Source organism: Eriocheir sinensis, chromosome 61 (genome assembly GCF_024679095.1).
Source record: "Eriocheir sinensis breed Jianghai 21 chromosome 61, ASM2467909v1, whole genome shotgun sequence".
In the NCBI taxonomy this organism is placed as follows: domain Eukaryota; kingdom Metazoa; phylum Arthropoda; class Malacostraca; order Decapoda; family Varunidae; genus Eriocheir; species Eriocheir sinensis.
In genome coordinates, this window is record NC_066569.1 from 9,059,587 (window position 1) to 9,086,493 (window position 26,907).

The window sequence follows — 26,907 nt, forward strand, 5'->3', positions numbered from 1 at the left end:
TTAAATCCCAGTGTGTAGCTATTTGTGAGGGTATGAATTATATAGTGTTTTCCAAAGAGGGCGGCGGAAAGGTCTTCAGGGTCGGTGAGGAGAGATTGGGCGGAAGGGTGGCATTAGGAGGAATTAATAACTTCACAGAATCAGTGACAAAATCCTTCTCAAGCACCAAGGCAAGTTTTATTTGTTCGAGAGATGTAGGCTATTCGTTTGTGTTAGGGGGTGGAGAGGGAGGCGCTGGGAACTCACCTGGGAGCCAAGGGGGTGTCATACTGAGGGTTTGGTAGCCATACTTGGTTAAACTGTTTGTCATATCCCGGTTTATTTGTATTTTATTTGCGTACCTAGAGCATGTCCCTCCACGAACATGAATTTACGAGGGTTAGGCAGCCTACACGTCGCAGCTCGTCATCTAAATCCACCTGTCTTCCCTATCCATGAAACAACTATTTTTTCCTGTACGGGTCAATACCACCCAATGACGGTCCGCTCCACTGTTCTTTGCCAACCAATTCTCTCTCTCTCTCCCTCCACGAACATGAATTTACGAGGGTTAGGCAGCCTACACGTCGCAGCTCGTCATCTAAATCCACTTGTCTTCCTTATCCAAGAAACAACTATTTTTTCCTGTACGGGTCAATACCACCAAATGACGGTCCGCTCCACTGTTCTTTGCCAACCAATTCTCTCTCTCTCTCTCTCTCTCTCCCCCCGTGTCCATGGAATAGGGTAAACTCGAAATAAAACATTTAGACAAGTTGGGGAAGAAGTTATGAAGACGCAACTTTTTTCGTAAGTTTATTTTCGATTAACTGAAAAATTATAATAAGTCGACACTTGTCTGCAGCGTTACATCGAAGCGCATTCCTATATCTGAGAAAATGGGAATGGCACAAGGAATGATGCAGTTACGGGAGACTGAGATGATTACAAAGAGGCGACTTAACGAGTAACTTAACGAAAAATGGGAGGAATAAAGAAATACATAACTGAAGACTGAGATAGTTATGAGGTTATGCGATGAACAGCTTAATCAACGAAAGAATGACGGAAGGAATAAAAACAGAATAACTGGAGACTGAGGTAAGTATGGAGATGACACAATGAGTAACTTGATCAATGAAAGAAAGATGGTAGGAAAAAACAAAATAAATGAAGACCAAGATAATTAAGATGCGACATAACAAGTAACTCTATAAAGGAAAGGAATATAAACAAAGCATACCGTTACTGACACATGAAGCCAAACACTGAACCTTTGCTGGTGAACGGCGAGAGGAAAAATAATACACTATTGACGAAGGACGAGGCATCACAAGGCACGGATAAATGACGCTGCGGTAAACGTGAATCTTTTTAAGTCTAAATAATCATAATCAGATGCATGTTTAATGTCTCAAGGGCCACATTAGATTCTTTCAACGCCACCAGACATAACCCTTTTTTCAGAACATCCTCGTAACTCCTATACAAAGGTTCGAGATAGAGGTGAAAACATTAGATTCTTTCAACACCACCAGACATAACCCTTTTTTCAGAACATCCTCGTAACTCCTATACAAAGGTTCGAGATAGAGGTGAAAACATTAGATTCTTTCAACACCACCAGACATAACCCTTTTTCAGAACATCCTCGTAACTCCTATACAAAGGTTCGAGATAGAGGTGAAAACTTGCGACAGAATATTTAAATGTGATGTTAGTATTCATTAGTTATGTGGCTGATTTGGCTTTTTTATTTCACTTTGGGGACAGCGTTAGTTAAAAGTGTTGGGTTTTCGCAATTAAGTCGACATACTAGAAACTCACCTGTAAAAAATTATATAAAAGAATCACCAAAGCCAACTAACCATGCCTTGAAAAACGGGTCAAAATAGACAAGTCAGCTACATTATTATTGAAAACTAATACGACATTTGAAAAACACGGCATAATACAGAAAATCCTTCCCTCCAGCTTCACACAGGAGAGGTTCAGCGCAGACTATGTTACGAGAGCTGAATGTTTGCAGCATCAACCTGATTTTAAACGTGCGTCTTTGTGCACTAAAGGAATACTGATTTGTTGTACATAAAGATATATATATACCGTGTGTGTGTGTGTGTGTGTGTGTGTGTGTGTGTGTGTGTGTGTGTGTGTGTGTGTGTGTGTGTGTGTGTGTGTGTCGGTCACCTGGGGAATCACAGCACCAGGTTATACAGGCAAGAGGTGACCTTGAGCGGGGATGGTGTGTGGCGCATTGGGCAGCCATGTGGTAGATGAGGCCAGTGTTGACAGCTCCACTAGCTAACTATGATTCAGAGCTTACTGGGCATCACACCACAATGATTAAAATATAAAATAAAATAAAATAAAAAGCATCCAAGTTGTAAAAGTATTCCTGTATCAAACGGTAGTTACATAAAATCATCCTTGTGCTAATGAATGAATGAGTACAGGAACTTCCTACATACACGACATAATGCTGTACGTAAGCCCCACCCAGGAACGCGATATTGGTATTATAATCATCATAGTGGTATATGTAAGTGAGGCACGCGGTTATTATACTAACATTGCTGAATAGAACAACAAATGACAACACTATTAAATGCGACTATGTAGGAATAAACTCACACGAGACACTAAGGCAATTCTTGAATCAGTTAATGACTCGACCCAAAAAAATTTCTCGTAAAATAATGACGGTGCATAAAGGTGGGTTGAGTTCACGATCACACCAATGAACCAGATACCCAAAACACACTCATTGATCACGCACTTCCCCGAATAAATGGTCATAAAGGCACAGCACTGCATTTTTTATTCAATGGACAAAAATATCCATCAACCTCACTCTATAAACTCGAAAACTTACTCCAGCTTCTAAAAAGTTGTCCACCTTCATTGAATTTTCCACAAACTTCCCTTCTAATCACTTTACCTTGACGTGTTTGCACCATCCTTGAGAAAATTGATATCAGATTTAGCCATTAACCCGTAGAAGTAATTACATGAAAGCTCGTGTATAGGGAACGGGGTCTGGCCGTCTGATATCGTCGGAACTAATAACAAGGGAATGGCCAAGGAAGGGAGAGTTTGTGGTATGAGCGAGTTTAGCGAGAGGTGGATTGACTTTATGTCGACACTGGTTCACATCACCTTCATCAATAGTTTCAGTATCACTATTATATACAAACTTGTGATGAGGCGAAATAATTGCAAAGAGGGATATATCATTTTCTTGTGCTGAAGGGAGTAAGATAACACCTTTCCAATGCTTAAAGTAGGGCAGGAAACTAAAGACATCTCGTATGTAAAATTAAAAATAAAACAGCCATCTTTCACTCACAGGCAGCAATAACCAAAGTGTATCTCTTAACTCTGTAACTTTGGCATAACATCTTGCTCTCTGCCTAACGCTAAATATACATACATACATACAATTATATACATACATACATGCATGGAGACCCTCGCAGCAACTCCGACAAAGAACAATTATAACCGTAGGACCAACAAACACCTTTCTCGTAACTCAAGAGTCAGGGAACGGCAGTGCTGGCATACGGTTAGCTTATCCTCTGACAGACACACTGGAACGGACTGCAGCCATAATAATTGATAGGATCACAAGAATGCTTATATCAGGTACACGCTTTCGTCTCGGAATCGGGACTAATACGATAATCACACAAATTGGGAAGCTGATCTGCCTCATTTGCGGACACTAATGGTGCATGCCCAGGACTCTGCCTGCACGCCTCTCCTAGCAGTGACCTCTACCTCCCTGACTGCTCCCTTCCCCTTCCCTTAAAAGCTCCAGTAGTCTCACAGCCTTGTCACATGTTCCCCATCAGAGCAACAAAGCGAGTTCTCGTTATCCTCCGCCTCCCCTTGGGCCTCGTAGAAGAGAAGTCGTGCCTCGGAGTCGTACAGCACAGTGTCCGTGGTGGTGGTCTGCGTGGTGGTGCTGCCCCCTCCGTGCACCCACCAGTTACCAGAGTGCTTCACGTAGGCGGTGGGCATGGCAGTGTCGGCGGTGGTGATGTCAGGGCCAGCGCAGGTGACCATGGCCCTCAGCAAGTAGCGTGCACACCTGTGAATGGGATGAGATGTGGGTGTGCCAGATGGCGTGGCGCAGCCTTGACCCCAAACGAGTCAGCCATGAAGTAAGGCTGATACTCAAGCATTTCAGGGCTTACACACCCTCATTTGGTAAGGCTTTGAAGCAGCGTTGCCAGATTATCGTACTCATCGCACTGCATTTTCATAGTTTCTGACCAGTAACGAATCCCAAATCAAACAAACATCAATAAATAGGAGTTTTAACGCTAACTTCAATTTTCTACCGTTATTTGTGTAGGCATGAGAGTTTGAGGCTTAAAAGTGATAAAGATGAAGTGGTGGATACGATAATCTGGCAACGCTGCTTTGTAGAGGTTGTGGGTGTGTCCGTGGGTAGTTTTATGAGCCTGGTGATACTCTGACAAGGCTTCTGCACCGTGAATGTGAAAAACACTCCTGAAAACCGAACCAGTCTCCTTTGTGGCTTTGGGAAACGGTTGTTGAGGATACGGGCATAACAAAAAAAGATGGAAGGGGACAAGGACAAGAAACAAAGGACTAAAAGCAACATAAGAAGGAAAAGATGGATTTAGAGGAGGATATGGGCATAATGAAAAAAGAAGATGGAGGGGGATAAAGAAGGGGATGAGGACAAGAAACAAGACTAAAAGAAATATAAGAAGGAAAAGATGGATTTAGAGGAGGATATGGGCATAATGAAAAAAGAAGATGGAGGGGGATAAAGAAGGGGACGAGAACAAGAAACAAGACTAAAAGCAATATAAGAAGGAAAAGATGGATTTAGAGGAGGATAAACAACAAACAGAAAGGACAAAGGAAAATATATATGCACTGAGCAACAGCAATGCCGGCCACTCACTTGTCACTCCCAGGGGGCAGCAGCGACGTCAAGTCCAGGCTCTCTGAGATGAACGGGGGCGTCAGCGAGCCCTTGCCTCCTCTCTTCCTCTTCTTCAGGCCGCTGCAGGAGGGGGAGGAGGAGGAGGAAAGGGAGGAGGAGGAAGAGGAGAGAGAGGAGGGAGGAGTGGGGGGAGGAGAGGGTGGGCATGCCTCTTGATGTCTGGAAAGATGAGTAAGAAATGGATAACTTAAAAATGAGTAACACTAAGGTCGGTATTGAGAGACTTTCGCTTCTCACATCAGCTACTTCTAAAGGTCAAAGAGGGGGTCAGTCGGGTTCTAATGAGTGTTTCTTCGGGTTCACGGTACAGAAGAAGGATCAAACTACCACCAGGGTCATCAAACTACTCCTGGAAATGCTCACAACTCCGACGAAAGCCTTGTCAAATGTGTGTTCTTGGCCGGCGAAATGTCTGATATGACCCTAAGAATGAAGACTTAAGACACAGGAACACAAAGAATGAAGGCTTGACAGGCGACTTCAGAATAGAGCGTGAGAGAAGAAGAGTAAACCTATCTAGACAATGTTTTGGTCATGTTACAATACTATCAAGAAACAATTATGGCACTACTATGGCACTGTTATGGCACTATGAAGCTATCTAGACAATGTTTTGGTCTTGTTACAATACTATCAAGAAACAATTATGGCACTACTATGGCACTGTTATGGCACTATGAAGCTATCTAGACACCATTTTGGTCTTGTTACAATACTATCAAGAAACAATTATGGCACTACTATGGCACTGTTATGGCACTATGAAGCTATCTAGACAATGTTTTGGTCTTGTTACAATTCTATTAAAAAACAATTATGGCACTACTATGGCACTGTTATGGCACTATGAAGCTATCTAGACACTATTTTGGTCTTGTTACAATACTATCAAGAAACAATTATGGCACTACTATGGCACTGTTATGGCACTATTAAGCTATCTAGACAATATTTTGGTCTTATAACAATACTATCAGGAAACAATTATGGCACTACTATGGCACTGTTATGGCACTATCAAGCTATCTAGACAATGTTTTGGTCTTGTTACAATACTATCAAGAAACAATTATGGCACTACTATGGCACTGTTATGGCACTATGAAGCTATCTAGACAATATTTTGGTCTTGTTACAATTCTATCAAGAAACAATTATGGCACTACTATGGCCCAATGAAGCTTATGGCACTTAATTGGCCTTATTACACAACTATGAGGACACTATTTCATCACTATTCTGACACCATTATGCATCTATTAGCACTTTCAACTATTCTGGCACCATTGTAGACCTGATACTATTCTGGCACTGATCTGGCACTCACGGGCACAGGTAGAGGAGCAGCACCGGGGGCGGGCGAGCCAGGTGGATGTGGCACTCACAGGTGTGGCTGGTTTGGCACACGGGGCACTCCCTCTTCACCTGGGGGCCACGGGAGCAACGCAGCAGCTGGTCCTGGGGGTGAGAGGGAGAGGGGGTCAGATCAGGCCAGGGGGCGGGAGGAGGGGAGGCTCAGGAAGGAGGGGGTAAGAAAGGTCAGGGAGTATTGGATTATGTCAAGAGATGGGTCAGAGTAAGTAAGGTCAGGGGAAGAAAGGTCATGGAGTGCATCAGATTAGGTCACGAGAAGGCTCAGAGCAGGTAAGGTCAGGGAGGTCATGGAGTGTTAGGTCAAGGGGGAGGGGGGGAGGGTCAGGTCAGGTCAGAGGGGTAGGGTGTGAACGTAGGGAGAACAGAAAAGAAGGAACAGGAAGAGAGGTGAAGGAAAATAGATAAGAAAGAAATGACTAAAATATCACAAAACGACATGAAATCCTGATAACACACACACACACACACACACACACACACACACACACACACACACACACACACACTCCCTTCCTCCCTCTCACTCAATCCCTCCCTCCCTCACTCACTCAATCTCTCCGTCCCTCCTTCTCACTCAATCCCTCACTCACTATTCAATCCCTTCCTCCCTCACACTCAATCCCTCCCTCCCTCTCTCATTCAAGCACTCACTCTCTCTCCCTCCCCCCCTCCTCTCACATCCTCCCTCCGTCCCACACATACCTGCAGGCACCCATCTAGCCCCGGGACCCCAGACGGAGGCACAGTCAGGCCGTAGAGGATGAAGGTTCCCCTCGACCTGGAGAGCGTGATGTCCCTCTCCGGGCACACGAAACTGATCTCCTCCACCCCAAGGAACGTGTCGCTCACCTCCGTTGGCACCTTGGCCCTCGACACCCCCGGGAAATGAGGGTGCCTGTCCGTGGCGCTCTGTGAGGAAGGGACGGCAAGGGTGAGGTAGGGACATAGCTGGGCGTTATCGCGATCCCTCCAAGCGAGAAAAATGAGAAAAAAATCACCCCTCACACAAATCATTTCATAATATATATCAAAGCATTTGTGATCAGATTATGTATCATCTATTTTGGGGGGTTTATATCATGGCACAAATTTGGCCCGTCGCTGCTACATGGTAAAGCCACAAATTTAGCCCGTCGCTGCTACATGGTAAAGTCACAAATTTGGCCCGTCGCTGCTACCAGGTTATGGGTAAAGGAAGCAGCTCAATGGCAAAATGCAAACAATGCAAAAGTCTTCAAAGTATTACTATAAAGAAAACAGTAATGAGTGGCCAAAAGTGATCAGTTATGGAGGGAGACGTGAAGGGTGCTCGAAAAAGGAATAAAAGGAAAAATGGAGGAAGATGAAACAGGGTAAAAAAATTAAAATGAAAAATGGAGGAAGATGAAACACGGTAAAAAAATTAAAATGAAAAATGGAGGAAGATGAAACACGGTAAAAAAATTAAAATGAAAAATGGAGGAAGATGAAACACGGTAAAAAAATTAAAATGAAAAATGGAGGAAGATGAAACACAGTAAAAAAATTAAAATCAATGTTAAAACTACACTACAAAAAAAATCAAACAACCAAATAAGTAAAATAACATAAAAACAGGACTAAGATTAAAAGAAAAAGATTAAAAAAAAAGATTAAAAAAAAAATCAAACAACCAAATAAGTAAAATAACATAAAAACAGGACTAAGATTAAAAGAAAAAGATTAAAAGAAAAAGATTAAAAAAAAAAGATTAAAAAGATTAAAAAAAAAATCAAACAACCAAATAAGTAAAATAACATAAAAACAGGACTAAGATTAAAAAAAAAGATTAAAAAAAGATTAAAAAAAAAATCAAACAACCAAATAAGTAAAATAACATAAAAACAGGACTAAGATTAAAAGAAAAAGATTAAAAGAAAAAGATTAAAAAAAAAGATTAAAAAAAGATTAAAAAAAAAATCAAACAACCAAATAAGTAAAATAACATAAAAACAGGACTAAGATTAAAAGAAAAAGATTAAAAAAGATTAAAAAAAGATTAAAAAAAAATCAAACAACCAAATAAGTAAAATAACATAAAAACAGGACTAAGATTAAAAGAAAAAGATTAAAAGAAAAAAATTAAAAGAAAAAGATTAAAAAAAAAGATTAAAAATGATTAAAAAAAGATTAAAAAAAAAATCAAACAACCAAATAAGTAAAATAACATAAAAACAGGACTAAGATTAAAAGAGGACACACACACACACACACACACACACACACTTTCCACAATTTCCCTAACACATTCCTCCTCCTCCTCCTCCTCCTCCCCAAGGCAGCAAGCACCCCCCCCCCCACACACATGCACACAGGGCTTACCGCACACAGGTGGTGGTGTACGTGGATTAGGATGGACAGCAGACACTCATCCACATTCATCCTCATCCTGGCACCCCCCTCACCCCCCTCCAATCCCACCTGGCGGGGAGGAGGAAGGGGAAGAGGAGCAGCAGGAGGAGGAGAAGGAGGAAGACCAGGAGGAGGAGGGGAGGAGGACCAGGAGGAGGAGGAGGCGGATGGGTGATTAAGAAAAAAAGTAACAAAATCAACAATCAGGAAAAAAATCAACACTACAAACTCAAAATAGAATCAACAAAGGCAAAATTACAGTACAGCAATGGTAGGAGTGTTAGTATAGCAGTAATAATAGTAGTAGTAGTAGTAGTAGTAGTAGTAGTAGGAGCGAAACCAAGCGACAAAATTCAAAACAAAGCAAATCGAAAACAATATCATTAATAACAATAATAACAATGATAGATACTTCTCATAACAACAACAACGAGCAGTAGTATCAATAACAAAAATAACACTAAACGATAATAAAAATAATAATAATAATAATAATAACAATAAGTAAACAGATACGAGAAAAACATCTTACCAGGAGCTTGTGCAGGGAGGCTGTTGCATGGTGGTGGTGGTGGTGGTGAGGGCCAGGGTACAACTCCTTCACAACCTCCTTCAAGGCCTCACACACCTCCCTATCACACCCCTGCACCCCCAGCTTCTCCTCCTCACCCCTGCTTCCCCTTGCCGCCTCCTCCCCACCGCGCAGACCCTCGATTGCCACCACTCTGTCTCCCTCACGCCTTCTCCCCACCACCGCATCTTCCCCATGGCCAAGGGAGGTCCACACGGCCGCCAGACACCGCACGATGGCTTCCAGGTGGCCGGGGTTAGTGGTCTCCATCTCGATCTGGGTATTGGTTGTCTCGTCATTCTGAATTTCCACGTCCTCTGGTTCGGGTTCCTCCTGGTTCTCTTCCTCTTCTGATAGGCTGTTCTCTTTTTCATATTGGTATAGTTCCTCCTCCTCGTGGTTCTCTTCCTCTTCTGATGTGCTGGTCTCTTTTTCATATTGGTATAGTTCCTCCTCCTTGTGTTTCCTCCATTCTTCTGATGTGCTGGTCTCTTTTTCATATTGGTATAGTTCCTCCTCCTCGTGTTTCCTCCATTCTTCTGATGTGCTGGTCTCTTTTTCATATTGGTATAGTTTCTCCTCCTCTTGTCCTTCCACTGACTCTGTGTACTGGTTCAGCTCTTTCCATTCTCCTTGTTTCTGTTCTTCTTCTGCCAGTCGCTTTCCTGTGAAGTCTCTATTTTCTGTTTCTTCATTCTTTCCAGCCTCTTCCTGCTCTCCCTTGCCCATCATGTCTTGCTCCTCCTCCTCCTTTATGGCATTTTCATATTCCTCTTCATCCTCAACACCCCTACAATTTGTCACTACTTTTTCCTTTACGGTCTTAAGTTCCTCTTCTAGCTTCTCCAGTACCCCGTCATCCAATTTCAACTCCTTTCCTTGCATTCCCTCTTCCCCATAGTTCCCATCTTCCCACTTTCTCTTCAAAATGCCCTTCTCTTCCTTGATCTTCTCCGTCACTATCCTCAGCTCCCTCATAAGATTCTGGAGCTCAAACATTGTTGCAAAATCATCTGCCTTAGTGTTATCAAATGTCATAGTCTCATCTGCCTTGGGGTAAGCAGACACTCCTTCACCCCCTCCTACGAGTGCTCCAGTGGCCAGCTCGTGAGTTTGTGCGTCTGTTGGTTGGTCCGTAAAGGTGTGTTGAGGTGTGGCTGTGATGTTGGACGCACTCGTTTCAGTTTTTCCAGGTTCCATGTCTCTGGCTTTTCTTATTTCTTCTTTTTTGTCTTCCTTTTTCTCTGTCCATTCTGTGTTTGGCAGTGTGCATTGTGGAGTGGCCGTGACCTCTTCATTTGTTTCTGTTCCTTTGGGTTCTTTCTCTCCAGTTTTCCTTAGGTTCTTTTCTTCCATCTGTCTGGTTTTCCTCAGTTCACCTTTCTTGTCTTCCGTTTTCTTTGTCCATTCCGTGTTTGGCAGTGTGCATTGAGGAGTGGCCGTGACCTCTTCATTTGTTTCTGTTCCTTTGGGTTCTTTCTCTTCAGTTTTCCTTAGGTTCTTTTCTTCCATCTGTCTGGTTTTCCTCAGTTCACCTTTCTTGTCTTCCGTTTTCTTTGTCCATTCTGTGTTTGGCAGTGTGCATTGTGGAGTGGCCGTGACCTCTTCATTTGTTTCTGTTCCTTTGGGTTCTTTCTCTTCAGTTTTCCTTAAGTTCTTTTCTTCCATCTGTCTGGTTTTCCTCAGTTCACCTTTCTTGTCTTCCGTTTTCTTTGTCCATTCTGTGTTTGGCAGTGTGCATTGTGGAGTGGCCGTGACCTCTTCATTTGTTTCTGTTCCTTTGGGTTCTTTCTCTTCAGTTTTCCTTAGGTTCTTTTCTTCCATCTGTCTGGTTTTCCTCAGTTCACCTTTCTTGTCTTCCGTTTTCTTTGTCCATTCTGTGTTTGGCAGTGTGCATTGTGGAGTGGCTGTAACCTCTTCATTTCCTCTAGTTTCTTTCTTTCCAGTTTTCCTTAGTTTCTTTTCTTCCTCTCTAGTTTGTTCTATGAGTGGCTGCACGGATGTACCTCTGCGTGTTGTGTCACTGAGAGTGCGTGTGTGGCCAGGGGCTGTGTGGGTGCGTTGGTGGTCTCCCTTACTCTTGCTGGGTCGCTCCTCCTCGGCTGCCTCCTTCACCTTTCCCTTCCTGCTCTTCTTCTTTGATTTCTTTGGACTTACGGAGTGTTCTGATTCATCGGTCTTTGTCTCTTCAACAGGCTTTGTCTCCTCAGCAAGCAGTGTCTCTTCAGCTGATACGGTCTCACTGCCTGCTGTGCCACTGTGGGCATGGGTGTGGGCAGGGGCTGTGTTGGGGTCTGGGCGGTGCTCCCCCTCACCCTTACTCACCCTCCCATCCCTTGATGTGTCTCTCACCTTTCCCTTCCTGCTCTTTTTCTTCTTCTTGGATTTCCTTGGAGTGAGTGCTTGGTCTGACTCACAGGACGCTGCATCCCCATTGGTGACTGTCTCTGTCCCTATGGCCACCCCTGTCTCTTGAAGGGTTTGGGTTTCTTCACCTGGCCCTGTCTCTTCAACAGCCACTGCCTTTGTCTCTGTCTCTTCAGCTTGCAAGGTCTCTTCAACAGCCACTGCCTTTGTCTCTTCAGCTTGCAAGGTCTCTTCAATAGCCATAGTCTCTTCAGCTTGCAAGGTCTCTTCAACAGCCACTGCCATTGTCTCTTCAGCTTGCAAGGTCTCTTCAATAGCCATAGTCTCTTCAGCTTGCAAGGTCTCTTCAATAGCCATAGTCTCTTCAGCTTGCAAGGTCTCTTCAACAGCCACTGCATTTGTCTCTTCAGCTTGCAAGGTCTCTTCAACAGCCATAGTCTCTCCAACAGCCATAGTCTCTTCAGCTTGCAAGGTCTCTTCAGCTTGCAAGGTCTCTTCAAAAGGTGCTGTCTTAGTCTCTTCAGCTTGCAAGGTCTCTTCAAAAGGTGCTGTCTTAGTCTCTTCAGCTTGCAAGGTCTCTTCAGCTTGCAAGGTCTCTTCAAAAGGTGCTGTCTTAGTCTCTTCAGCTTGCAAGGTCTCTTCAGCTTGCAAGGTCTCTTCAAAAGGTGCTGTCTTAGTCTCTTCAGCTTGCAAGGTCTCTTCAGCTTGCAAGGTCTCTTTGAAAGGTGCTGTCTTAGTCTCTTCAGCTTGCAAGGTCTCTTCGAAAGGTGCTGTCTTAGTCTCTTCAGCTTGCAAGGTCTCTTCGAAAGGTGCTGTCTTAGTCTCTTCAGCTTGCATGGTATCATTAACAGGCAATATCTCTTCACCTGCCACTGTCTCTTCAACATGTACTGTCTCTTCAGCTGCCGCCGTCTCTTCAACAGGTACTGTCTCTGTATCTTCAGCTTGCAAGGTCTTTACAAGAGGCACTGTCCCTTTAGATGCCACAGTCTTTTCAACAGACATTGTCACCACAAAAGACAATGTGTATTTAGGCACTCCATTTGTCTCTTCAACATGAACTTTTACATCAACTGGCACTGCCTCTTTAGCTGGCACTGTCTCTTCAACTTTCATTGGTTCTTCTACATCCAGTGTCTCCTGAACAGTCTCACTGCCTGTTGAGTCACTGTGGGCGGGTGAGAGGGCAGGGGCTGTGTGGCCTTGGTGCCGCCCCTCACTCTGCCTGGGCCTCTCCTCCCTTGATGCATCTCTCACCTTTCCCTTCCTGCTCTTTCTCTTCTTCTTAGATTTCCTTGGACTTTGTGAGCATTTGGACTCATTAGTCATATCTGAGGGCACTGCATACCCATTGTTGACTGTCTCTCCAGCTGGTACTGTCTCCTCTGCTGGCAAAGTCTTTACAGCAGGCACTTTTTCTGTCTCTTCTGCTGGGCCTGTTGTTATAGCAGGCATTGTCTGTGGTCCTTTAGCTGCCAGATTCCCTTCAGTTGCAGGATTTGCTGGTGTTTCGTCAGTGGATTCGACTGACCTTCCCTTGGCGGGAGTGGGAGTTGGTTCAGCCAAGCCAATGGTCACTGTCTCCTTCTTGGTCGCTTTGGTCCTGCTGCCTGGCACCGACTTCCCTCTGGCACCAACTAGCTGAGCCTCTTTGGTGAGTTCCACTTGCTTTGGCACTTCCTTGGCCCCTGACTCAGCTGGCACCACATCTGCCTCTTCAGCTGCCACTCTCTTTATTCCTTCAGCCTCGTGGGCCCCGGTGGCCTGCTCTTCAGCTGGCACTGGCTGTCTCTCTTCAGGTGGTTCCGTCTCTTCAGCTGACACCATTTCTTTGGCTTCCACTGTCTTTGTTTCTTCAGCAAGCATTGTGTTTTCAACAGGAACTGTCTCTTCAGCTGGTTCTGTCTCTTTAGCAACCACTGTCCCTTCAGCAGTCACTGTCTCTTCAGTAGTTACTGTTGCTTCAGCAACCAATGTCCCTTCAGCAGTCACTGTCTCTGCAGCAGTAACTCTCTCTTCAGAAGCTATGTTCTCTTCAGCAGTCACTGTCTCTTCAGCAACCACAGTCTTTTCAGCAGTCACTGTCTCTTCAGCAACCACAGTCTTTTCAGCAGTCACTGTCTCTTCAGCAGTCACTGTCTTTTCAGCAACCACAGTCTTTTCAGGAGTCACTGTCTCTTCAGCAGCCACTGTCTTTTCAGCAGCCACAGTCTCTTCAGCAGTCACTGTCTCTTCAGCAACCACAGTCTTTTCAGGAGTCACTGTCTCTTCAGCAGTCACTGTCTCTTCAGCAACCACAGTCTTTTCAGCAGTCACTGTCTCTTCAGCAGTCACTGTCTCTTCAGCAACCACAGTCTTTTCAGCAGTCACTGTCTCTTCAGCAGCCACTGTCTTTTCAGCAGCCACAGTCTCTTCAGCAGTCACTGTCTCTTCAGCAGTCACTGTCTCTTCAGCAGTCACTGTCTTTTCAGCAGTCACTGTCTCTTCAGCAACCACAGTCTTTTCAGCAGTCACTGTCTCTTCAGCAGCCACTGTCTTTTCAGCAGCCACAGTCTCTTCAGCAGTCACTGTCTCTTCAGCAACCACAGTCTTTTCAGCAGTCACTGTCTCTTCAGCAGCCACTGTCTTTTCAGCAGCCACAGTCTCTTCAGCAGTCACTGTCTCTTCAGCAACCACAGTCTTTTCAGCAGTCACTGTCTCTTCAGCAACCACAGTCTTTTCAGCAGTCACTGTCTCTTCAGCAGTCACTGTCTTTTCAGCAGCCACAGTCTCTTCAGCAGTCACTGTCTCTTCAACAGTCACTGTCTCTTCAGCAGTCATTCTCTCTTCAGCAACCACTGTCATTTCAGCAGCCTCAGTCTCTTCAGCAACCACTGTCTTTTCAGCACCCTCAGTCTCTTCAGCAACCACTGTCATTTCAGCAGCCTCAGTCTCTTCAGCAACCACTGTCATTTCAGCAGCCTCAGTCTCTTCAGCAACCACTGTCTTTTCAGCAGCCTCAGTCTCTTCAGCAACCACTGTCATTTCAGCAGCCACAGTCTCTTCAGCAGTCGTCACGGTCTCTTCAGCAGTCACTGTCTCTTCAGCAACTACTGTCTCTTCAGCAGCCTCAGTCTCTTCAGCAGCCTCAGTCATTTCAGCAGTCACTGTCTTTTCAGCAACCACTGTCTCTTCAGCAGTCACGTTCTCTCCAGCAGTCACTGTCTCTTCAGCAACCACTGTCTCTTCAGCAGCCTCAGTCTCTTCAGCAACCACCGTCATTTCAGCAGTCACTGTCTCTTCAGCAGTCACTGTCTCTTCAGCAACCACGGTCTTTTCAGCAGCCACAGTCTTTTCAGCAGCCACAGTCTCTTCAGCAGTCACTGTCTCTTCAGCAACCACAGTCTCTTCAGCAACCACAGTCTCTTCAGCAGTCACTGTCTCTTCAGCAGTCACTGTCTCTTCAGCAGCCACAGTCTCTTCAGCAGTCACTGTCTCTTCACCAGTCACTGTCTCTTCAGCAGTCACTGTCTCTTCAGCAGCCACAGTCTCTTCACCAGTCACTGTCTCTTCAGCAACCACAGTCTCTTCAGCAGTCACTGTCTCTTCAGCAACCACAGTCTCTTCAGCAGTCACTGTCTCTTCAGCAACCACAGTCTCTTCAGCAGTCACTGTCTCTTCAGCAACCACAGTCTTTTCAGTAGTCACTGTCTCTTCAGCAGTCACTGTCTCTTCAACAACCACAGTCTTTTCAGCAGCCACAATCTCTTCAGCAGTCACTGTCTCTTCAGCAGCCACAGTCTCTTCAGCAGTCACTGTCTCTTCAGCAACCACAGTCTCTTCAGCAGTCACTGTCTCTTCAGCAGTCACTGTCTCTTCAACAACCACAGTCTTTTCAGCAGTCACTGTCTCTTCAGCAGTCACTGTCTCTTCAACAACCACAGTCTTTTCTGCAGTCACTGTCTCTTCAGCAGCTACTGTCTCTTCAGCAACTACTGTCGCTTTAGGAGTCACAGGCTTTTCAGCAGTCACTGTCTCTTCAGCAGCAACTGTCTCTTCAGCAACCACTGTCGCTTTAGGAGTCACAGGCTTTTCAGCAGCCACTGTCTCTTCACCAGCTACTGTCTCTTCAGCAACTACTGTCGCTTTAGGAGTCACAGTCTTTTCAGCAGCCACTGTCTCTTCAGCAGCTACTGTCTCTTCAGCAACCACTGTCGCTTTAGGAGTCACAGTCTTTTCAGCAGCCACTGTCTCTTCAGCAGCTACTGTCTCTTCAGCAACTACTGACTCTTCAGCAGTCACTGTCTCTTCAGCAACTACTGACTCTTCAGCTTCCTCGGTTTTCAAAGCTGCTGTTGCCTCCGTCTCTTCCTCTGGCTCTGTCTCAGTCTTTTCCTCCGGCACAGGCTTCGTCTCTTCCTCTGGCTCTGTCTCAGTCTTTTCCTCCGGCACAGGCTTCGTCTCTTCCATGGTGGTCGTGTCTGTCTTTGCTGCGTGCTCTGTACCTTCATCAGGCTTCACCTTTTGGGCAGGCTCTGACCGTGTCTTTTTGGCCGCCACTCTCTCCTCTTCAGCAGCCACCATCCTTTCACTCTCTGCTGTCACTGTTCCCTTGGCTGGGGTTTGAGCTGATTCAGCCAAGCCAATGGTCACTATTTCCTTCTCTTTTTTTTGTGGCACAGTCTCTTTGGTCCTGCTGCCTGGCACTGACTTCCCTCTGGCACCAACTGGCAGAGCCTTTTTGGAGAGTTCCACTTGCTTTTGCACTTCATTGGCCCCTGACTCACCTCCAACCGTCTCTGTCTCTTCAGCTGGCACTCTCTCCCTCTCTGCAGCTGGTACCATTTTTGTCTCTTCAACTGACACCATCTTTGTCTCAGCTGGCACGGTCTTTGTTGCTTTAGCTGGCACTGTCATTGTCTCCTCTGCTTCATGGCCTCCAGTGCTGTGCTGCTGCTGCCCCTTAGAGGTGGCTTTGTGGCCCCCTGATGAGTGGCTCTGTGGCAATGATGTGGCACCCTTCCTGCTTCTCTTCTTGCCCTTCCTTGAGTGGCCTTCTGTCTCTGAGGACCTGGGATGCGACTCTTTATCTAAGTCACTGTCCACAGGTACTGACTCCTTGGCGCGGGTCACTCCCTGTCCCGTCTTCGTCACCTTCTTCGACTTTTCCTTCTTCTTCATCCGCCTCATCCTCCTTGACATGACAGGCTCCAGTGGTGGCTCCTCCTCCATGAACTGCTGTGGCTCTTCCTGCTCCTCCTGCGGTTGTGGCTCACTGCTGGCCCTGCTCTGTGACTCCTGCTCTTTGGTCTGACTCTCCTGCTTGTGACGTTTCTTTCTATCTTTGCCTCGTGATTCCTTTTCCCGTTTCTCATGTGTTTTCTTTCTGCCTCTCACCTGTACCTCCTGCTCCTGCTCCTGCTCCTCCTGCTGATTCACAATGCAGTCTACAATCTGTGCCGCCTCTTCCACCTGCTTCACTGGTTCTGCCTCTCTGCTGCTCTTGTCCGGCTGCTCCTCTTCCGTTTCTACTCGATTCTCTTCACTGTGCTCAACCTCAAAAGTAACCTTCCTCTTCTGCTTTTCTTTATTTCTCTTCTTCAAGTTTTGGCTGGTAACGGCTTCCCTCTTTGTCTGCGTCACGTCCGGGCGCCGCGTCATCTCAGTACTGCTTTCACTTGCCTCAATCGTCACAATCTCAGGCTCCTCTTTGTCTCCCTTGGCTGGTACTTCAGATTCTGCAGCTTTCAGTGGCTCTTGGGCATCCATCACCACCTTTTCTTGAAGCAGTTTGTCGCAGTCATCCGTTTCGCTGCCTGTCTCCAGCAGAACATCACTGTCACTGTGGTTTTCGGTCCCTGTGATGACTATGTTGAGCCCTGTCTTCTTATCTGTCTTCATGCTCTCTTCCTTGTCTTCTACCGTCCTCTTGTGGCCACTTGTCTCTTTCTCTGCAGACATGTTTCTTTTCTTCGTCCTGTTCTCTTCTTTCCGAGTCACCACCATGATGTCTCCGCCCGTCTCCTCATATTCCAAGTCGGGGCTATTTTCTTCCTTTATGCTAGTACGGTTGTTTTCATTCCCTACTCTCACTGCTTCTTGGTCTGCCGTGTTCTCCGTCTCCACTGTTAGATCAATGTCTTTCCTCACTCTCCCTTCAGCCACGTCTTCACCATAACCCTCGTCATTCTCTTCGTCCTCATTCCTTTCTTTTTCAGCTTCCTCTTCCTCATCCTTGTCCGCCTTCTCATCTTTCTCCTCATTCTTTTCTTTTTCAGGTTCCTCTTCCTCACCCTTGATCCTCTCCTTGTCGTCATCTTCACTGTTTACTTTTTCCGCTTCCTCTTCCACATCCTTGTCCATCATCTCATCTCTGTCGTCATTCTTTTCTTTTTCTACTTCCTCTTCCTCGGCCCTCTCAGCATCTTCGTCCTTGTCCATCTCCTCTTCCTCCTTTTCTGTCTCTTCCATCTCTAAGTTCAGGTGAGGTGAGCCTTCCTCCATGACCACATCAAGGCCTCTCTCTTTAAAACCTTGTGTATTATCCTCCTCTTCCTCTTCCTCCTCCTCCTCCTCCTCCTCTTCTTCAGCCTTCTCCATGAAATCTCCGCATTGACCTTCATTCTCCTCACTTTCATGCTTCCCCAAGTCACCCTCATCCATGTCTGTCTGAGCCTGAATCTCCTCTCCTCCTGGCATGGGCTGGGGGTCAAACATATCAATAGCTCTCATGAAGGCGTTGTCTTTTGAGGCCTGCATTGTGGTCTCCTTGGGCTCTGATGTCTGTGTCTCTGTGTTCTCTGAGAGGGGATCAGATGGCTTAGAGGCTGCCGGGAAGGGAGTCAGTGTCATGGGTTCAGACAAATAGGAACCTGATGACTGTTCTGACGATGAAGTGATGTCCCGATGTGTCTCCTCAGATGTGCCATGGTGTCCTGCCTTGCTAGTGACCCCCTCAAGGCGTGCAGGAGTCAGCCCATACTGGTTCTGGCTTTCCATCTCACTACCTTCTCCCGATGACTCAAGGTGACCATTAGTGTGCCAGGTCTGATGGGCTGTTCCCTCTGACATCCCTTCCTCCCTGCCAGTGTGTGCATTCAGCGAGAGAGAGAAGGCGGAGTCCCACGGGTCAGGTGTCTTTGATGAGGGCTGGAAGACGTGTTCGTGGCCATTCCGCGAGACCTGTGCATCCGATGGGTAGGTCTCTCTGTGGTGGCCATTCTGAGGGGCATCTGAGTGGGCGCCTTTCCAAATGGCATGCACTAGGTCCTGGTGGCCGTCATCCGCTGGTGGTGTGGCCGTAGGATAACAGAACTTGTCATCAGGGTGGTATCCATTCTGAAGGTTATCCAAGAGTCCCCCAGAGGCCTCTCCTGCTGGTGCTGCCGCCTTGGTGTGACCAAAGCCGTTCACCATGTCGTCTGCTGGTGCCGCCTCAGAGTGGTGATCCCCATGTCCGTTTTGCGTCACCTCTCCTCTCGATGCCTGTCCCTCCTTACTCTCAGCCTGGTGATGTTCCAAGTGATCATCTCCATTCACCACAGCATCCTTGGGTGGCTGCACTGCCTCAGACGGAGCAACATCGTGAGCAGGCACTAAGCTGGGGTGACTGGAGGAGGTGGAGGTGGAGGTGGAGACAGAAGCAGAGGAGGCTGAGGCTGACATGGATGAACTTGACTTGCCACCAGAAGTAGTGAACCTTCCCCTCTGCCCCCTACGCTGCCACAGTCGCCCCCTGAACTGGCTATACCGTTGAGGGGGGATGTCGTACTGGTGGTAGTAGGGGCTGCGGGGTGAGTGGTGGAAGGGTGTGCTGCCATGGTAGATGCGTGCGTGCCGGGGTATGGGCCGCATGTGGAGGCGAGGGTAGGCTGACGTGGGGACTTGCTGGGGGTTCCATCTGTTGGCTGCCTCTGCCACCTGTGTGAGGGGGGAGGAGGGGTTAGGTTTAGGTTCTGTTAGGGGAGTGTCTTTTTAACACCCTAACCTGATGTTTGTTTTAAACTCTACCATGTTTTGTTTTTTTTTCTTACCTGGTAAAGTTTTTATATCAACATATCAGAATTTCCATTATAGATGTGTGTGTGTGTGTGTGTGTGTGTGTGTGTGTGTGTAGTATTAGAGGTCAGCACACCCCCTCACCTCCTCCAGGTACGCCACCATCCTGGGGTGCCGCTGGGTGTTGGGGTGGTGCAGTGCCGTGTAGCCCGCCCCGTCCGTCACGCCGGGCCGCACGCCGCACTCCTCCACCAGGAAGCGGGCCACGTTGAGCGCCCCCACGCCCGCCGCCAAGTGGAGCGCTGTGGAGTAGTCGGCGGCCGGGGAGGAGAGGTTGCAGCCAAAGTCCCACATGGCTCTGAGCACCCATACCTGACGCTTCAGTGCTGCCCGGTGGATGGGGAGGCGGCCTGGGGGAGGGGCTGGGGGTTAGTGGGGCTGAGAGGGGCGCAGGGAACAGTACAGAGTAGGAAGGGAAGACAGCTTAAGGGGTCACATCATAAGACACTCTGCCGCCCAAGAACACATAATTGACAAGGCTTTCATAGAAGTTCATGGGCATTTCCAGGAGTAGTTTTATGACCCTGGTGGTAGTTTGACCCTTCCTCTGTACTGTGAACCTGAAGAAACACTCATTAGAACCCAATTGACCCCCTCTTTGACCTTTAGAAATAACTGATGTGAGAAGCAAATGTGTCTTGAAATACCGACCCTTATCATATGACTTGTTAGGAGGAAGGACAGAAAAGAGGTTAATTATGTAGCTGTCAGTGAGAGGGAGAGAAAGGGAGGGGAGAGAAGGAGGAAGCGAGAGAAAGGGAGGGGAGAGAAGGAGGAAGCGAGAGAAAGGAGGAGGGAAGTCTTATCATAGGACCAGAACGCCAGAAGTAAGAGGAAGGGAGACAAGCAGGAAGAGGAGCAAGGGAGAGAGAGGTTAGCGAGTGGGGGAGTAAACGAAAAAGGGAAGGCTTCGTCCGTAGAGTTTTCCGCTATGCTCGGAGACGTTCATGAGCCGTAGCGAAGTAGCATAGACATCACTGCGGCTTGAAGAAGAAGAAGAGGTAAAAGTGAAGAAGGAGGAGAAGGTGGAGGAGGAGGAGAAGTAACAGTAATAATTATGTTAAGTAGAAGAGAAAAAAAATACACAATCGCACTAAAACACTATAGACAAAACACACACACAACAGCGCCCCGCCACACACACTCTCACACACACACACAACAATCCCCCACACACTCACCATCGGCGTCGGGTCTGTCAGGGTTGGCACCGGCGACCATTAGCACTTGAAGGGACAGGTAGTAACCATTCTCAGCGGCCAGGTGCGCGGGGGTGGCGCCTGAGGGGAGGGGGAGCAGGTGTGAAGGGGTGAGGGGGTGAGGGGTGCAGGGGAGAGGTGGTGGTGGGTGGGTCAAATGGGGGTTAAAATGAAGGAAACGTTGCAATATTAAGGTTTAAGAATATACATGAGATTTACTAATTAACCAACTGACTGACTGACTGACTGACTGAATTAATGAAAGGCTGACTGACTGACTAACTAAATGAATGAATGACTGACTGACTGATTGAATTAACTAATGAAAGGCTGACTAACTGACTAACTGAATGAATGACTGACTGACTGACTGAATAGATGAATGAAAGGCTGACTAACTGACTGAATAACCAACTGACTAACTTACTGATAACCTGACTTAATGAATGAATAATGACTGACTGACTGCATTACAAACTGGCCAACTCTCTCTCTCTCTCTCTCTCTCTCTCTCTCTCTCTCTCTCTCTCTCTCTCTCGGCCATACACTTATTCCTCGCTTTACTATTTTATTTTCGACTCAGGGAAGACTAAAAGAAAATCAAGATACATTATTTTACCAGTCCTCTCTCTCTCTCTCTCTCTCTCACCTCGGTCGCCAGGAAAGCCGCTGTGTAGGTTAACATTAGCACCGTGATGGGCCAAAAACCGCACCACAGACACGTGACCTTTGGCGGCGGCGTGGTGGAGGGCGGAGCGGCCGGGGTAAGGCAGGTGGGCGGGGCTCGAACTGTCAACATGGGCCCCGCTGGAGAGAGCCATCGCCACCCCCGCCACGTTCCCCGCCGCGGCCTGGCTGAGCTGTGGGAGAGATGGGGGTGTTGTGAGTGGGATGATGTGTGCGTCTTGAAAGGCTGAGATGATAGGAATAGAAGGGAAGAGGAAAGGAAGAGAGGAGTTGAGGGAGAAAGGAAGAATACAGGAGGTGATGTGTGTTTTGAAAGGCTAAGAAAATAGGAATAGAAGGGAAAAGGAAGAGAGGAGTTGAGGGAAAAAGGAAGAATATAGAAAGTTATGTGTTTTAAAATGCTTAGAAAATGGGAATAGAAGGGAAGAGGAAAGGAAGAGTTGAGGAAGAAAGGAAGAATACAGGAGGTGATGTGTGTTTTAAAAGGCTAAGAAAATAGGAATAGAAGGGAAGAGGAAAGGGAGAAAGGAGCTGAGGGAGAAAGGAAGAATACAGGAGGTGATGTGTGTTTTGAAAGGCTAAGAAGATAGGAATAGAAGGGAAAAGGAAGAGAGGAGTTGAGGGAAAAAGGAAGAATATAGAAAGTTATGTGTTTTAAAATGCTTAGAAAATGGGAATAGAAGGGAAGAGGAAAGGAAGAAAGGAGTTGAGGGAGAAAGGAAGAATACAGGAGGTGATGTGTGTTTTAAAAGGCTAAGAAAATAGGAATAGAAGGGAAGAGGAAAGGAAGAAAGGAGTTGAGGGAGAAAGGAAGAATACAGGAGGTGATGTGTGTTTTAAAAGGCTAAGAAAATAGGAATAGAAGGGAAGAGGAAGAGAGGAGTTGAGGAAGAAAGGAAGAGACGGCGAGTGATACGAAGGTAGAGAAAAAGAAGAGTTATGAAAGAAGAGAAGAAGAAAGTAAGAGAACGAAGTGTTACGAAGATGAGAAAAGAAGAAAGTGATGACAAGGGGGGAAGAAAGAAAGAAAGAAGATAGGAAGAGAAAGGAAAAGGAAAGGAAGAAAGGAGTTGAGGAAGGGAGGAAAGAAGAGAGGAGATTATAGAGAAAAGAAATTATGAAAGGAAGGAAATAAGGAGATGAAGAAGGGAAGAGAGAATGTAACAGAAGAAGAAGAAAGGAAGGAAAGAAGAGAGGAGATTATAGAGAAAAGAAATTATGATAGAAAGGAAGGAAATAAGGATGAAGAAGGGAGGAGAGAATGTAACAGAAGAAGAAGAAAGGAAGGAAACAAGAGAGGAGATTATAGAGAAAAGAAATTATGATAGAAAGGAAGGAAATAAGGATGAAGAAGGGAAGAGAGAATGTAACAACAGAAGAAGAAAGGAAGATAGTACGTTTAAAAGCGAAGACACAACCATAACAAGAAAAGCGAGGATGAGGAGAGGGAAAAATAAATAAATATCAAGGTATACAAGAAAGACGAGAAAATGGGATAGACACGTAATGACTCAGGGGAAGAAGAGAAGGAGAAATAAATGAATATCGTGGAGAGAGAATGAGATAGGAGTGAGTGAAGGAAGATGAGAAAAATAAGAAACATAGGAAAGGAGGAGAAAAAAGGAAGGAAAGGAGGAAAAAAAGGAAGAGGAGGAGGAAAAAAAAGAGGAAAAGTTGGAGGGGGAAAAGGAGGAAATGGATGAGGAAAAAGGAAAAGGAGGAAAAAGGAGGAAAGGGAGAAAAAGTAGGAGGGGGAAAAGGAAGAAAATGAGGTAAAGGAGGAGGAAAAAGGAGGAAAGGGAGAAGAGAGAAAAAGTAGGAGGGGGGAAAAGGAGGAAAAGGAGGTAAAGGAGGAGGAAATGGACGAGGAAAAAAGGGAGGAAAAGTAGGAGGGGGAAAAGGAGGAAAATGAGGTGAAGGAGGAGGAAATGGACGAGGAAAAAAAGGAAAAGGGAGGAAAAAGGAGGAGGAAAAAGGAGGAAGAAAAGGGAAAGAGAAGTAATTGGAGGAGGAAAAAGGAGGGAAGGGAGGAGGAAAAGGAGGAAAAGAAGAAAAAGAAGAGAAAAAGGAGGAAAATGACAGCGAAAGAGCCACAAAGGAAGAACAAAAGATCAAAAACAAATAATAATAATAATAAAAATAATAACAATTATAATAATAAAGAAAAAATAAATGGAGTAAGATTCCTCTGCTTCCCATATACCTCTCTCTCTCTCTCTCTCTCTCTCTCTGGGGGTTGTCTAATTGGCTGCTTGAGTTTTGCTGGGAAGGGGAAGGAAGGGGAGGGAAGGAATGAAGAGGATAACAAAGAAGAGAAGGGCAAGGGGAGAGAGTGAAGAGGGAAATAAAGGGGAAGGAAGGAGAATGAAGAAAGGGGAGTGAAAGGGAAGAAAGGGAGTGAATAAGAGAATGGAAGAAGGGGGGTGGAGGGAAGGGGGTGAAGGGGAAGAAATGGGAGTGAAGGGGAAGAAAGGGGAAGAAAGGGGAAGAAAGGGGAGTGAAGGGGAAGAAATGGGAGTGAAGGGGAAGGCATGGGAGTGATGGGAAAGAAATGGGAGTGAAGGGGAAGAAATGGGAGTGATGGGGAAGAAATGGGAGTGAAGGGGAAGAAATGGGAGTGAAGGGGAAGAAATGGGAGTGATGGGGAAGAAATGGGAGTGATGGGGAAGAAATGGGAGTGAAGGGGAAGAAAGGGAGTGAAGGAAGAAATGGGAGTGATGGGGAAGAATTGGGAGTGATTGGGATGAAATGGGAGTGTTGGGGACTAAATGGGAGTGAAGGGGATGAAAGGGAAGTGAAGGGGAAGAATTGGGAGTGAAGGGGAGGAAATGGGAGTGATGGGGAAGAAATGGGAGTGAAGGGGATGAAAGGGAAGTGAAGGGGAAGAAATGGGAGTGAAGGGGAAGAAATGGGAGTGAAGGGGAAGAAATGGGAGTGATGGGGAAGAAATGGGAGTGATGGGGAAGAAATGGGAGTGATGGGGAAGAAATGGGAGTGATGGGGAAGAAATGGGAGTGAAGGGGAAGAAATGGGAGTGATGGGGAAGAAATGGGAGTGAAGGGGAAGAAATGGGATAGAATGGGAAGAAATGGGAGTGAAGGGAAGAAATGGGAGTGAAGGGAAGAAATGGGAGTGAAGGGAAGAAATGGGAGTGAAGGGAAGAAATGGGAGTGAGGTGGAAGAAATGGGAGTGAAGGGGAAGAAATGGGAGTGAAGGGGAAGAAATGGGAGTGAAGGGGAAGAAATGGGAGTGAAGTGGAAGAAATGGGAGTGAGGGGGAAGAAATGGGAGTGATGGGGAAGAAATGGGAGTGAAGGGGAAGAAATGGGAGTGAAGGGGAAGAAATGGGAGTGATGGGGAAGAAATGGGAGTGAAGGGGAAGAAATGGGAGTGAAGGGGAAGAAATGGGAGTGAAGGGGAAGAAATGGGAGTGAAGGGGAAGAAATGGGAGTGAAGGGGAAGAAATGGGAGTGAAGGGGAAGAAATGGGAGTGATGGGGAAGAAATGGGAGTGAAGGGGAAGAAAGGGGAGTGAAGGGGAAGAAATGGGAGTGAAGGGGAAGAAATGGGAGTGAAGGGGAAGAAATGGGAGTGAAGGGGAAGAAAGGAAAAAGGGAAAGAAAAAGGAATGAAGGGGAAGGGAGGTGAAGGGAAGAGAGAAAGGGAGTGAGAAGGAATGGGGAAGGAAGGGGAAGAGAGAAAGGGGGAGAGAATGCAGTTAAAGGGGAGGCAGAGGAGGGAATGGAGGTATGGAGGGAAGAAAAAAAATACAGGAGGAAGGAGGAGAGGGAGGAGAGAACAGGAGACGTCTGGAAGAGGAGGAGGAGGAGGTAGGGGAAGGGAGAGGAAGAGGAGGAAAGGAGGTTAAAAGAGGAGGAGGAGGAGGAGGAGGAAGAAGAGGAGTAGCAGCGACTGGCGCCGATTGTGGGCTCAATATGCACACACACACACACACACACACACACACACACACACACACAGAGAGAGAGAGAGAGAGAGAGAGAGAGAGAGAGAGAGAGAGAGAGAGAGAGAGAGAGAGAGAGAGAGAGAGAGTCAAACCACAAGCTTACCGATATAGATAAATAGACAAACAGGTAATAAAACTAGAAAGGAAGACGAGGAGGAGGAGGAGGAGGAGGAAGCAGACAGGAAGGCGAGGAAGATTTCAAAGCGACTGACTCGGCATGGCTGGAGAGGGAGAGGAGGAAGACCTGTATCAGACGAGTATAGTACGTAGTAAGTGACCTGTACGGAACTCGAACTAATAAAACCAGGGAGGAGGAAGAGGAGGAGGAAGAGGATAAAGGTGAAGGCCGGTACGAGGAAGAAAGAGGAGTATGAAGATCAAGATAAGTGGAGAAAGAGGGTTAAGAGGAAGAAAGAGGATGAATATGCAGATGTAGGGAAAGAAGAGGAAAAGGAAGAGGAAGAGAAGAATGAAGAAGTGGAGGAAGAGTGAAGAAAGAGATGCATATGGAGGAAGAGGAGAGAGGAGTATGACTGAGAAGATAGAGAAACGAAGGAAGAGGATGAAGAGGAAGAGGAAGAGAGAAGAATCAACATGAAGAGGCTGAGGAAGAAGAAGAGGAGGATGACTATGACGGGCAACCAAGGAAGAGGATAAAGAGGAAAGAGAAAAATTAACATGAGAGGTTGAGGAAGAGGATGAAGAAGAGGAAGAAAGAGGAGGATGCCTATGAAGATGAATAGAAGTGGAGGAAGAGGAAGAAAGAGGGGGATGATGATAGAGTAGAGAATGAGGAAGAAAAGGAAAAAAGATTGAAAATATTCGTAAAAAATAAGGAAGAAATGGGAGTGAAAGGGAAGAATGGGAATTTAATGGGGAAGAAAGGGGAGTGAAGGGGAAGAAAGGGGAATGAAGCCGTCCAGAACGCGTTGGTAACCGGTCTGTTCTGGTCACATGTGCAGAGTCTGCGGACCTCGAACGAGTGAGCGGCCGCCTTCCAGTTTAAATCCTGTCGCCCACACGGCTGATACGTGGACAGCTTTGCCTTGAACGTGCGAGTATTGATGAAATCGCAGAGATAGGATTCGAAACTATAGGTGTAATTGTTGTGCTTCTATTGAAATTAGTAGGAGAAAAAACTACCAAAACCGTATAGGCTACTGTTCACAATGTCATCATACCGTGGCATAATTACCGTACAATGTTATGCTGAGATGGTAGCGAGAAGCCATTTTTTTACAAAGGTTATGAATGTATTATGAATATTCGTATTATTGGCATTCATATTCTTTGAAATTTGAGGTATTCGTTTTCTATAATAGAGGAGAATGAAGAGAAAAAGATGCATATGGAAGAAGAGGGTTAATTAA

At 46.3% G+C, this 26,907-nt stretch overlaps 1 protein-coding gene across 1 annotated transcript in view; it reads right to left on the reverse strand.

Annotated features, from left to right (window-relative positions):
• Positions 1-2,068: 2,068 nt before the first annotated feature.
• Positions 2,069-26,907, reverse strand: part of LOC126986026 (uncharacterized) — a 33,726-nt gene continuing 8,887 nt past the window's right edge. The window contains exons 3-11 of the mRNA XM_050841713.1: positions 21,534-21,744; positions 20,867-20,965; positions 19,770-20,035; positions 9,243-19,547; positions 8,681-8,779; positions 7,043-7,249; positions 6,294-6,424; positions 4,925-5,125; positions 2,069-4,075 (exon numbers count right to left, since the gene is read on the reverse strand). Coding sequence (XP_050697670.1) covers positions 3,808-4,075; positions 4,925-5,125; positions 6,294-6,424; positions 7,043-7,249; positions 8,681-8,779; positions 9,243-19,547; positions 19,770-20,035; positions 20,867-20,965; positions 21,534-21,744 — 11,787 coding nt within the window. The 3' untranslated portion in view covers positions 2,069-3,807. The remainder of the gene's footprint in view (positions 4,076-4,924; positions 5,126-6,293; positions 6,425-7,042; positions 7,250-8,680; positions 8,780-9,242; positions 19,548-19,769; positions 20,036-20,866; positions 20,966-21,533; positions 21,745-26,907) is intronic.